At 73.3% G+C, this 11,953-nt stretch overlaps 1 protein-coding gene across 2 annotated transcripts; it reads left to right on the top strand.

The window, feature by feature from the left end:
• Nucleotides 1-1,402: 1,402 nt before the first annotated feature.
• On the top strand, nt 1,403-10,461 carry LOC138064010 (carcinoembryonic antigen-related cell adhesion molecule 6-like). Of its 2 annotated transcripts, XM_068924289.1 has the most exons (7): nt 1,403-1,515; nt 2,841-3,197; nt 3,550-3,825; nt 5,614-5,877; nt 9,459-9,647; nt 9,753-9,784; nt 10,210-10,461. In XM_068924289.1, the coding sequence occupies exons 1-7, from the start codon at nt 1,479-1,481 to the stop codon at nt 10,366-10,368; spliced, it is 1,314 nt and encodes a 437-aa protein (XP_068780390.1). In that variant the 5' UTR covers nt 1,403-1,478; the 3' UTR covers nt 10,369-10,461. The 2 variants fall into 2 exon arrangements, with proteins under 2 accessions (XP_068780390.1, XP_068780391.1); XM_068924290.1 differs by lacking the exon at nt 9,459-9,647 and having other exon boundaries at nt 1,404-1,515.
• The last annotated feature ends 1,492 nt before the right edge of the window (nt 10,462-11,953 follow it).

Here is an 11,953-nt window from a genome sequence, read left to right as displayed (position 1 = left end):
ACCCCTGTCAAAATCCAGCTCTGAGACCCCACAAATCAGCCCTGAGCCGCCCAAATGACCCCTGAGCCCCCCCAGAACCCACCCCGACCCCCAAAACCGGCCCTGAGCCCCCAAACCCGCCCTGAGCCCCCAAACCCGCCCTGAGACCCCAGAACCAGCCCTGAGACCCCAAAATTGTCCCTGAGACCCCAGAACCAGCCCTGAGACCCCAGAACCAGCCCTGAGTCCACTGAAATTGGTCCTGAGACCCCCAAAACCACCCTGAGCCCCCCAAACTGGCCCTGAGACCCCCAAAATCCAGCCCTGAAGCCCCCAAAGCTGATGCTGACCCCTATCAAAATCCGGCCCTGACACCCCACAAATCAGCCCTGAGCCCCCAAAATCATACCTGAATCCCCCCAGAACCCGCCCCAACCCCCAAAATTGGCCCTGAGACCCCCCAAAACCAGCCCTGAGACCCCAAAACCGGCCCTGAGCCCCCCAAAACCACCCTGAGCCCCCCAAACCGGCCCTGAGCCCCCCAAAACCACCCTGAGCCCCCCAAACTGGCCCTGAGACCCCCAAAACCAGCCCTGAGACCCCCAAACCGGCCCTGAGCCCCCCAAAACCACCCTGAGCCCCCCAAACCGGCCCTGAGACCCCCCAAAACCACCCTGAGACCCCCAAACCAGCCCTGAGCCCCCCAAAACCACCCTGAGCCCCCCAAACCGGCCCTGAGACCCCCCAAAACCACCCTGAGCCCCCCAAACCGGCCCTGAGCCCCCCAAAACCACCCTGAGCCCCCCAAACTGGCCCTGAGACCCCCAAAACCAGCCCTGAGACCCCCAAACCGGCCCTGAGCCCCCCAAAACCACCCTGAGCCCCCCAAACCGGCCCTGAGACCCCCCAAAACCACCCTGAGACCCCCAAACCGGCCCTGAGCCCCCCAAAACCACCCTGAGCCCCCCAAACCGGCCCTGAGACCCCCCAAAACCACCCTGAGACCCCCAAACCGGCCCTGAGACCCCCCAAAACCAGCCCTGAAGCCCCCAAAGCTGATGCTGACCCCCATCGAAATCCGGCCCTGAGACCCCACAAATCAGCCCTGAGCCCCCAAAATGACCCCTGAACCCCCCCCAAACCCTCCCCGACCCCCAAAACCGGCCCTGAGACCCCCCCAAACCCGCCCCCGACCCCCCCCCCCACGAAAACCATCCCCGCAGCCTCCCGGCTGCTCCCTCGGGGCAGCTCCTTTGCCCGTTCCGCTCGTTTTTAGCCCCAAATCGGAGCCGGGAGGGGGGGGGCCCAGGCGTGCGGCTGGCCGGGCGGTGGCGAACGCCCCCCCCCCCCCCGCCGTGGGGCTGGCCGTGGGGAAGCCCGGCCCCACAGCGGGAGGGACCACGGCGCTTTGGGGGGGGGGGGGGGAGCCCTTCGCCCTCCCGCCGGGGCAGCTGGCACCTGCGTGGGCCGCGGGAGCGGGCCCAGGCGTCCGGGCGCCCATGGGGTGCCGGCGGAGCGCGGCGCTGGCGTTGGCGGGTGAGAGCGAGCGGGACGGGGCCGGGGGGCCGGTTCCGGGGTCCAGTTTTGGGGTCCAGTTTCGGGGGCCGGTTCCGGGGGCCGGTTCTGGGGGGCCGGTTTTGGAGGCCGGTTCCAGGGCCAGTTTCAGGGTCGGTTTCAAGGGCCGGTTTTGGGGCCGGTTTCGGGGTCTGGTTCCGGGATCCAGTTTTGGGGTCTGGTTTTGGGGTCTGGTTTTGGGGTCTGGTTTCGGGATCCAGTTTTGGGGGCTGGTTCCGGGGGCCGTTTTTGGGGTCTGGTTTCGGGGTCTGGTTTCAGGGCCGGTTCCGGGGCTGGTTTCAGGGTCCAGTTTTGGGGTCTGGTTTTGGGGTCCAGTTTCAGGGTCTAGTTCCAGGATCTGGTTTCAGGGGCCGGTTTCAGGGTCCAGTTTCGGGGTCCAGTTCCGGGGGCCGGTTTCGGGGTCCGGTTCCAGGGTCCAGTTTCGGGGTCCAGTTTCAGGGCCGGTTCCGGGGTCCAGTTTCAGGGTCCTGTTTCGGGGGCTGGTTCCGGGGTCCGGTTCCAGGGTCCAGTTTCGGGGTCCAGTTCCGGGGTCCAGTTCCGGGGTCCAGTTTTGGGGTCCAGTTCCGGGGTCCAGTTCCAGGGTCCGGTTTCGGGGTCCGGTTTCGGGGTCCGGTTCCGGGGGCCGGTTCCAGGTCCGGTTTCGGGGTCCGGTTCCGGGGTCCAGTTCCGGGGTCCAGTTCCGGGGTCCAGTTCCAGGGTCCAGTTTCGGGGTCCAGTTCCAGGGTCCAGTTTCGGGGTCCAGTTTCGGGGTCCAGTTTCAGGGTCCAGTTTCGGGGTCCGGTTCTGGGGGCCGGTTCCGGGGTCCGGTTTTGGGGTCCAGTTCCGGGGTCCGGTTTTGGGGTCCAGTTTCGGGGTCCAGTTCCGGGGGCCGGTTTCGGGGTCCAGTTCCGGGGGCCGGTTCCGGGGTCCGGTTCCGGGGTCCAGTTTCGGGGGCCGGTTCCGGGGTCCAGTTCCGGGGTCTGGTTCCAGGGTCCAGTTCCGGGGTCCGGTTTTGGGGTCCAGTTTCGGGGTCCGGTTCCAGGGCCGGTTCCGGGGGCCGGTTCCGGGGTCCGGTTCCAGGGCCGGTTCCGGGGTCCAGTTTCGGGGTCCGGTTTCGGGGTCCGGTTTCGGGGTCCGGTTCCGGGGTCCAGTTTCGGGGTCCAGTTCCGGGGTCCAGTTTCAGGGTCCAGTTCCGGGGTCCGGTTCCGGGGTCCGGTTCCAGGTCCGGTTCCAGGTCCGGTTCCCGGTCCGGTTCCCGGTCCGGTTCCCGGTCCGGTTGCGGGCCCTCGAGCGCTCCGTCTCCGCAGCCGCCCTGCTGGGCTGCTGCTGCCTGCGGCCGGCGCCGGGCCGGCTGGTCGTCCTCCGGCGGCCCGACCCGGCCGCGGCCGGCGGCAACGTCACCTTCGCCCTGGAGCCGGCGCCGGCCGCCTTCCGCCTGTGCACGTGGTACCGGGGGGCCGAGCCCGACCCCCAGCGCGAGATTTTCACCTACTTCGCCGGCGACCCGGCGCAGACCGACGGAGCCGCCTTCACCGGCCGCGAGAGCAGCGGGCCCGATTGCTCCATGCACCTGCGAGCGCTGCGGACCGCCGACTCCGGCGCCTACACCGTGCACCTCCGCCTGCCCGACCTGGTCACCGCCGGCGCCAACCTCACCGTCTACGGTGAGTACCCCCCTTCCGCCGACCCCGAGACGCTGCCTCCGGCGCTGCCCGGCCGCCGGCACCCTCGCCGAAATCGCGGCGCTCGCACGCGCCAACCCCGCTTCCCCCGGGGAGGGTTATCGTTTTTCGGGCGCCGGCCGACCCCGAAAACCGGGGCGGCGTCCTGTTCCCGGAGCAAAGGGCGGGCGGGGACGGGCGCCCGATCCTCGGCCCCTTCGCCTGTTCCCCCCCCGCCCGCCGCCGCTTGTAACAGCGCCGGGTGAATCATTAACGGCGGCGCCCGAGCCGCTCGGCTGTGCTTCCTGCTGCCGCCTGTTGCCCCCTGCGCTCCGTGACACCCGCCCCGCCGCAGCCCCGCTGCCCCGGCCCCGGGTGACGCCGGCGGCGGTGACGGCGCCCGAGAACGACACCTTCGCCCTGGCCTGCGACCGGCCGGCCGGCGCCGAGACGCTGCTGTGGCTGCGCGACGGGGCGGCGCTGGCGGCCGGCGGCCGCCTGACGCTGGCGGGGGACAACCGCACGCTGACGGTGACCGCGGCCTCCCGGACCGACGCCGGCGCCTACGCCTGCGAGGTCGGCAACCCCGTCAGCCGCAACCGCAGCGAGCCGGCCAACGTCACCGTCCTCTGTGAGTGCCCCCGCGCCGCCGTCACCGTGCCGCGTCCCTGCACCACGTTCCTCTGTCACGTCCCTGCACCACGTTCCTGTGTCACGTCCCCGTGCCACGTCCCTGCACCACGTCCCTGCACCGCGTCCCCCTGCCATGTCCCCGTGCCGCATCCTCCTGCCACATCCCTGCACCACGTCCCCGTGCCGCGTCCCTGCACCACGTTCCCACGTCACATCCCCCTGCCGCATCCCTGCACCACGTCCCCGTCCCTGCACCACGTTCCTGTGTCACGTCCCCGTGCTGCGTCCCTGCACCACATCACTGCACCACGTCCCCCTGCCGCGTCCCTGCACCACGTCCCCGTGTCACATCCCCCTGCACCACGTCCCCGTGCCGCATCCTCCTGCCACGTCCCTGCACCACGTCCCCGTGCTGCGTCCTTGCACCACGTCCCTGCACCGCGTCCCCCTGCCACGTCCCTGCACCACGTCCCTGCACCGCGTCCCCCTGCCATGTCCCCGTGCCGCATCCCCCTGCCGCGTCCCTGCACCACGTCCCTGCACCGCGTCCCCGTGCCGCGTCCCTGCACCATGTCCCTGCACCACGTCCCCGTGTCACATCCCTGCACCACGTCCCTGCACCGCGTCCCCCTGCCACGTCCCTGCACCACGTCCCCCTGCCACGTCCCTGCACCACGTCCCTGCACCACGTCCCCGTGCCGCGTCACCGCGCTGCATCCCTGCACCACATCGCTGTGTCACATCCTCCTGCCATGTCCCTGCACCGCGTCCCCCTGCCATGTCCCCCTGCACCACGTCCCTGCACCGCGTCCCCCTGCCATGTCCCCCTGCACCATGTCCCTGCACCGCGTCCCCCTGCCGCGTCCCTGCACCACGTCCCCGTGTCACATCCCTGCACCACGTCGCTGTGTCACCTCCCCCTGCCGCGTCCCTGCACCACGTCCCCGTGTCACATCCCTGCACCACGTCCCTGCACCACGTCCCCGTGCCGCGTCACCGTGCTGCATCCCTGCACCACATCGCTGTGTCACATCCTCCTGCCATGTCCCTGCACCGCGTCCCCCTGCCACGTCCCTGCACCGCGTCCCCCTGCCGCGTCCCTGCACCACGTCCCCGTGTCACATCCCTGCACCACGTCGCTGTGTCACGTCCCCCTGCCACGTCCCTGCACCGCGTCCCCGTCACTTCTCCCTGCCACGTCCCCCTGCCATGTCCCCGTGTCACATCCCCCTGCCACGTCCCTGCACCACGTCCCCCTGCCATGTCCCCCTGCACCACGTCCCTGCACCGCGTCCCCCTGCCGCGTCCCTGCACCACGTCCCCCTGCCATGTCCCCGTGCCACATCCCCCTGCCGCGTCCCTGCACCGCGTCCCTGCACCGCGTCCCCCTGCTGCGTCCCTGCACCACGTCCCCGTGTCACATCCCTGCACCACGTCGCTGTGTCACGTCCCCCTGCCATGTCCCTGCACTGCGTCCCCGTCACATCTCCCTGCACCACGTCCCCCTCCCACGTCCCTCCACGGCGTCCCCGTGCCGCGTCCCCGTGTCACGTCCCCCTGCCGCATCCCTGCACCACGTCCCCCTCCCACGTCCCTCCACGGCGTCCCCGTGCCGCGTCCCCGTGTCACGTCCCCCTGCCGCATCCCTGCACCACGTCCCCCTGCCGCGTCCCTCTGCCGTGTCCCCGTGCCGCGTCCCTACAGCGCGTCGCCGCGTCCCGTCCCCCCGCGGCGTCCCCGTCCCCGCGGCCCGTCCCTCCCGCGCCGCTCGCCCCTGTCCCCGCAGACGGGCCCGCCGCCGCCGCCGTCTCCCCGCCGAGCCCCGTGCGGGCGCCGCTGGGCTCCCGGGTGGAGCTGGCCTGCGCCGCCGCCGCCGTCCCGCCGCCGCGCTACCGCTGGGACTTCGGCAACGCCACCGTGGGCCACCAGAGCCGCCTGGCCTTCGTCTTCGAGGAGGCGTCGCAGGCCGGCGAGTACCGCTGCGTGGCCACCAACCCCGCGCTGGGCCGCGCCGCCGCCGCCACCGTCCTCCTGCAGCTGCCGGCGGGCGGTGAGTCGGGGCGGCCGCGCGCGCCGGGACGGCGGCTCCCCGGGGCCTGCCCGCGCCCGCGGTCGTGGGGGTCCGGCCGCGGGACGTCCCTGGTCCTCGAGCTCCGGCCGCGGGACGTCCCTGGTCGCGGGGGTCCGGCCGCGGGACGTCCCTGGTCGTGGGGGTCCGGCCGCGGGACGTCCCTGGTCGCGGGGGTCCGGCCGCGGGACGTCCCTGGTCCTCGAGCTCCGGCCGCGGGACGTCCCCGGTCGCGGGGGTCCGGTGGCGGGACGTCCCTGGTCCTCGGGGTCCGGCCGCGGGACGTCCCTGGTCCTTGAGCTCCGGCGGCGGGACGTCCCCGGTCCTCGGGGTCCGGCTGCGGGACGTCCCTGGTCCTCGGGGTCCAGCCGTGGGACGTCCCTGGTCCTTGAGCTCCGGCTGCGGGACGTCCCCGGTCGCGGGGGTCCGGCCGCGGGACGTCCCTGGTCCTTGAGCTCCAGCTGTGGGACGTCCCCGGTCCTCGGGGTCCGGCCGCGGGACGTCCCTGGTCCTCGGGGTCCGGCCGCGGGACGTCCCTGGTCCTTGAGCTCCGGCCGCGGGACGTCCCCGGTCGCGGGGGTCCGGCCGCGGGACGTCCCTGGTCCTTGAGCTCTGGCTGCGGGACGTCCCCGGTCGTGGGGGTCTGGCCGTGGGACGTCCCTGGTCGCGGGGGTCCAGCCGCGGGACGTCCCTGGTCCTTGAGCTCTGGCTGCGGGACGTCCCCGGTCGTGGGGGTCCGGCCGCGGGACGTCCCTGGTCGCGGGGGTCCAGCCGCGGGACGTCCCTGGTCCTTGAGCTCCAGCCACGGGACGTCCCCGGTTGCGGGGGTCCAGCCGCGGGACGTCCCTGGTCCTTGAGCTCCAGCCACGGGACGTCCCCGGTCGTGGGGGTCCGGCCATGGGATGTTCCTGGTCACCAGGGTCGGGCCACAGAACATCCTTGGTCCTTGAGCTCCAGCCGCGGGACGTCCCTGGTCCTTGAGCTCCAGCCACGGGACGTCCCCGGTCGTGGGGGTCCGGCCATGGGATGTTCCTGGTCACCAGGATCGGGCCACAGAACATCCTTGGTCCTTGAGCTCCAGCCGTGGGACGTCCCTGGTCCTTGAGCTCCAGCCATGGGACGTCCCCGGTCGCGGGGGTCCGGCCGCGGGACGTCCCCGGTCCTCGACCTCCATCCACAGGACGTCCCCGCTCACTGAGCTCTGGCCGCGGGACGTCCCTGGTCACCAGGGTCTGGCCGTGGAATGTCCCCGGACACCGGTCCCTGTCTGTGGGATGTCCCCGGTCACCAGGGTCTGGCCATGGGATGTCCCCGGTCTTCGAGCTCCGGCCCCACGATGTCCCCGTCCCCGGTCCCCGTCCCCGGGACGTCTCTGGTCCTCGAGCTCCGGCTGCAGGACGTCCCCAGTCACCGGGGTCCAGCCGTGGGACATCCGCGGTCCTTGAGCCCCGTCCACGGGACGTCCCTCGTCCTCGAGCTCCGGCCGTGGCACGTTCCCAGTCACCAGGCTCCGGCCGTGGGACGTCCCTGGTCCTCGAGCTCCGGCTGTGGGACCTCCCCAGTCACCAGGGTCTGGCTATGGGACATCCCTGGTCCTTGAGCTCCAGCCGTGGGACCTCCCCAGTCACCAAGCTCCGGCCGTGGGACGTCCCTGGTCCTCGAGCTCCAGCCACGGGACATCCACGGTCCTCGAGCTCCAGCCGCGGGACGTCCCCAGTCACCAGGCTCCGGCCATGGGACATCCCTGATCCTTGAGCTCCAGCCGTGGGACCTCCCCGGTCACCAAGCTCCGGCCGTGGGACGTCCCTGGTCCTCAAGCTCCGGCCGTGGCACGTCACCAGTCACCAGGCTCCGGCTGTGGGACGTCCCTGGTCCTCGAGCTCCAGCTGCGGGACGTCCCCAGTCTCCAGGGTCTGGCCGTGGGACATCCCTGATCCTTGAGCTCCAGCCGTGGGACCTCCCCGGTCACCAAGCTCCGGCCGTGGGACGTCCCTGGTCCTCGAGCTCCGGCTGTGGGACGTCCCCGGTCACCGGGGTCCGGCCATGGGACATCCACGGTCCTCGAGCCCCGTCCATGGGACGTCCCTGGTCCTCAAGCTCCATCCACAGGACGTCCCCAGTCACCGAGCTCCGGCTGCGGGACGTCCCTGGTCCTCAACCTCTGGCCATGGGATGTCCCCAGTCCCCATCCCTGGTCCCTGTCCCCGGGACGTCCCCGGTCACCGAGCTCCAGCCATGGGACGTCCCTGGTCCTTGAGCTCCCACCACAGGACATCTCTGGTCACCAGGGTCTGGCCATGGGACATCCACGGTCCTCAAGCTCCAGCCCCACGATGTCCCCATGCCCGGTCCCCGTCCCTGGGACGTCCCCGGTCACAGAGCTCCAGCCATGGGACGTCCCTGGTCCTCGAGCTCCAGCCATGGGACGTCCCTGGTCCTTGAGCTGCAGCCACTGGACATCCGCGGTCCTTAAGCTCCAGCCGCGGGACGTCCCCGGTCACCGAGCTCCGGCCATGGGACGTCCCTGGTCACCAGGGTCTGGCCATGGGACATCCGTGGTCCTCAACCTCCGGCCATGGGACGTCCCCGGTCCTTGAGCTCCGGCCCCACGATGTCCCCCTGCCCGGTCCCTGTCCATGGGACGTCCCTGGTCCTCGACCTCCGGCCACGGGACGTCCCCGGTCACCGAGCTCCGGCCCCACGATGTCCCCCTGCCCGGTTCCCGTCCCCGGGACGTCCCTGGTCCTCGACCTCCAGCCACGGGACGTCCCCGGTCACCGAGCTCCAGCCCCATGATGTCCCCATGCCTGGTCCCCATCCGCGGGACGTCCCTGGTCCTCGACCTCCAGCCACGGGACGTCCCCGGTCCTCGAGCTCCAGCCCCACGATGTCCCCATGCCCGGTCCCCGTCCGCGGGACGTCCCTGGTCCTCGACCTCCGGCCGCGGGACGTCCCCGGTCACCGAGCTCCAGCCCCACGATGTCCCCCTGCCCGGTCCCCGTCCGCGGGACGTCCCTGGTCCTCGACCTCCAGCCGCGGGACGTCCCCGGTCACCAGGGTCTTGGCCATGGGACGTCCCCAGTCATGGGGTCCGGCCATGGGACGTCCCTGGTCCTCGACCTCCAGCCGCGGGACGTCCCCGGTCACCAGGGTCTTGGCCATGGGACGTCCCCAGTCATGGGGTCCGGCCATGGGACGTCCCCGGTCCTTGAGCTCCAGCCCCACGATGTCCTCCTGCCCGGTCCCCGTCCGCGGGACGTCCCTGGTCCTCGACCTCCAGCCACGGGACGTCCCCGGTCACCAGGGTCTTGGCCATGGGACGTCCCCAGTCATGGGGTCCGGCCATGGGACGTCCCTGGTCCTCGACCTCCAGCCGCGGGACGTCCCCGGTCACCAGGGTCTTGGCCATGGGACGTCCCCAGTCATGGGGTCCGGCCATGGGACGTCCCCGGTCCTTGAGCTCCGGCCCCACGATGTCCCCCTGCCCGGTCCCCGGCCCCGGGACGTCCCCGGTGGCCGGTCCCCCGGCCCCGGCCCCCGCTGACGCCGCCTCCCCCGCGCAGGTCTGAGCCCCGGGGCCGTCGCCGGCGCCGTCCTGGGCTCCCTGCTCGGCCTGGGGCTGCTGGCGGCCGCCGGGTTCCTGCTGTGGCGCCGGACGAGGGGCCGCGGCCGGCGCCGGGGGGGGCCGGGGACCCCCGCCCGCCCCCCGCCCGCCGCCCCCAACGGGGCCGAGGCCGCCGGCCCCCCCCGCGGTGAGTCCGGGGACCCGGCGGGACGGTTGCGGGGGTCCCTCCGGACCCCAGTGTGGCCCCCCCCCCCGCCGGGCGCCCCTGACCCCCCCCCGCCGCCTCCCGCAGGGCTCCCGAGCGCCGACGGCTCCCCCGGCACGGTAAGGGGCCACGCGCCCGGACGCCTGGGCCCCCTGCCCGGGGCCGGTGGGGGGAGCCTGAACCCCTGGGTCAGCCAGCCCTGGGGGGCGGGAGGCCCGGACGCCTGGGTCCCTTGTCCCCATCCGAGCGGGGGCCCGGACACCTGGGTCCCTCGGGCCTGGACGCCGGGGTCCCTTGTCCCCATCCGAGCGGGGGCCCGGACGCCTGGGTCCCTCGGGCCCGGACGCCGGGGTCCCTTGTCCTCATCCGAGCGGGGGCCCAGACGCCTGGGTCCCTCGGGCCCGGACGCCTGGGTCCCTTGTCCCCATCCGAGCGGGGGCCCGGACGCCTGGGTCCCTCGGGCCCGGACGCCGGGGTCCCTTGTCCCCATCCTCATCCGAGTGGGGGCCTGGACGCCTGGGTCCCCGTCCCTGTCGCCATGCAGCTGGAGGCCCGGACGCCGGGGCCCCTGGGGCCGGCTGCCGCGCCGGAGGAGGAGGAGGAGATCAAGTACTCGACGCTGGCGTTCAGGGCGCCGGGGGCGGCCGCCCGCAGCCCCCCCCGCGACGGCGGCACCGTCTACTCCGAGGTGAAGCGGAGGTGAGGGGGGGCCCGGCGCCCCCCCGCCCGCCCGGACGCCTGGGCCCCGCCGGGGTGGCGGCGCGCCGGTCCGGCCGCTGGAATAAAGCAGGTGCCGGAGGAGAAGCGGCTCTCGCAGGCGCTGGCGACGCGCGCGCTCGTGACACGTTCGCCGCCCCGGCGGCGGCAGACCCGGACGCCTGGGCCCCCCGGGGGATCCCTGCCGGGGGGGGCTGCCCCAACCCGGCACCACGGGCCCAGGTGTCCGGGGAGGGGGGAATCGCCCTTGGGGCGGGGGGGCTGGAAGAAGCACCCGGATCCTTCCCCGCCCGGACGCCGGGGCCCCTCCCGGACGCCGGGGCCCCTCGGCTGCGGGAGACGGGGAAGCGGTGCAGGGGGGACGTCGCACGAGGGCCCGGTCCCCCCCCCCGGACGCCTGGCCTCCCCCCCCCGGGGGCTGCCCCATGGGAGGACCCAGGTGTCCGGGGCCGATCCTCCCCCCCCCGCCGCCCCGAAGGGGCCCAGGCGTCCGGGCGAAGGAAGACGAGAGGCGGCGGCAGCGGCGGCAGTTTAATGTCGGGATCCCCCGGGGTCAGGGGTCACGGGGGGGCAGGGTTAGGGGGGCTGGGGTGAAGGGTCAGGGGTCAGGGGGTGCCAGGGCCGGGGCGCGGGGTCAGGGGTCGCGGGGGGCAGGGGGTGCCGGGGCGCGGGGTCAGAGGTCAGGGGGCGCCGGGGTCGGGGCGCGGGGTCAGAGGTCGCGGGGGGCAGGGGCGCCGGGGTCAGCGGCGACTCCAGGGGCGACTCGGCCACCTCGCAGATCGGCTCCTCGTCATCTGGGGGGACACAGAGATGGGCCCCGGCGTCCGGGGGGCCCCGGCGTCCGGGCCCGGCCCGAGCCCCGGGGGGCCCCGGCGTCCGGGCCCGGCCCGAGCCCCGGGGGGCCCCGGCGTCCGGGGGGCCCCGGCGTCCGGGTGCAGCACTCACCCTCGCGGGAGGCTGCCGGTTTCTTCGCTCTCGGCTCCCGAGTCCCCGTTTCCCTGCAAAGATTCAGGGGGAGCCTGGAGGGGCTCGGGGGGCCCAGGCGTCCGGGACGGGGGGATCCACGTCTCCAGGACAGGGGGCCCAGGCATCCGGGGCAGGGAGGGACCCAGGTTTTGGAGAGGGGGGGCCCAGGTGTCCGGGGCAGGGAGGGACCCAGGAGTTGGGGAGGGAGGATCCAGATCTCCAGGACAGGGGGCCCAGGCGTCTGGGATGGACAGGGCCCAGGTGTCCGGGGCGGGGGGGGATCCAGGTCTCCAGGACAGGGGGCCCAGGCATCCAGGATGGACGGGGCCCAGGAGTCCGGGGTGGGGGGGATCCAGGTCTCCAGGACAGGGGGCCCAGGCATCCGGGGCAGGGAGGGACCCAGGTTTTGGGGAGGGGGGGGATCCAGATCTCCAGGATAGGGGGCCCAGGTGTCCAGGATGGATGGGGCCCAGGAGTCCGGGGCGGGGCGGGGGGGGATCCAGATCTCCAGGACAGGGGGCCCAGGCATCCGGGATGGAGGGGGCCCAGGAGTCCGGGGCGGGGGGGGATCCAGGTCTCCAGGACAGGGGGCCCAGGCATCCGGG

This window comes from Struthio camelus, chromosome 39 (assembly GCF_040807025.1).
Source record: "Struthio camelus isolate bStrCam1 chromosome 39, bStrCam1.hap1, whole genome shotgun sequence".
Taxonomy (NCBI): domain Eukaryota; kingdom Metazoa; phylum Chordata; class Aves; order Struthioniformes; family Struthionidae; genus Struthio; species Struthio camelus.
This window is presented reverse-complemented; position numbering and strand designations above follow the sequence as displayed.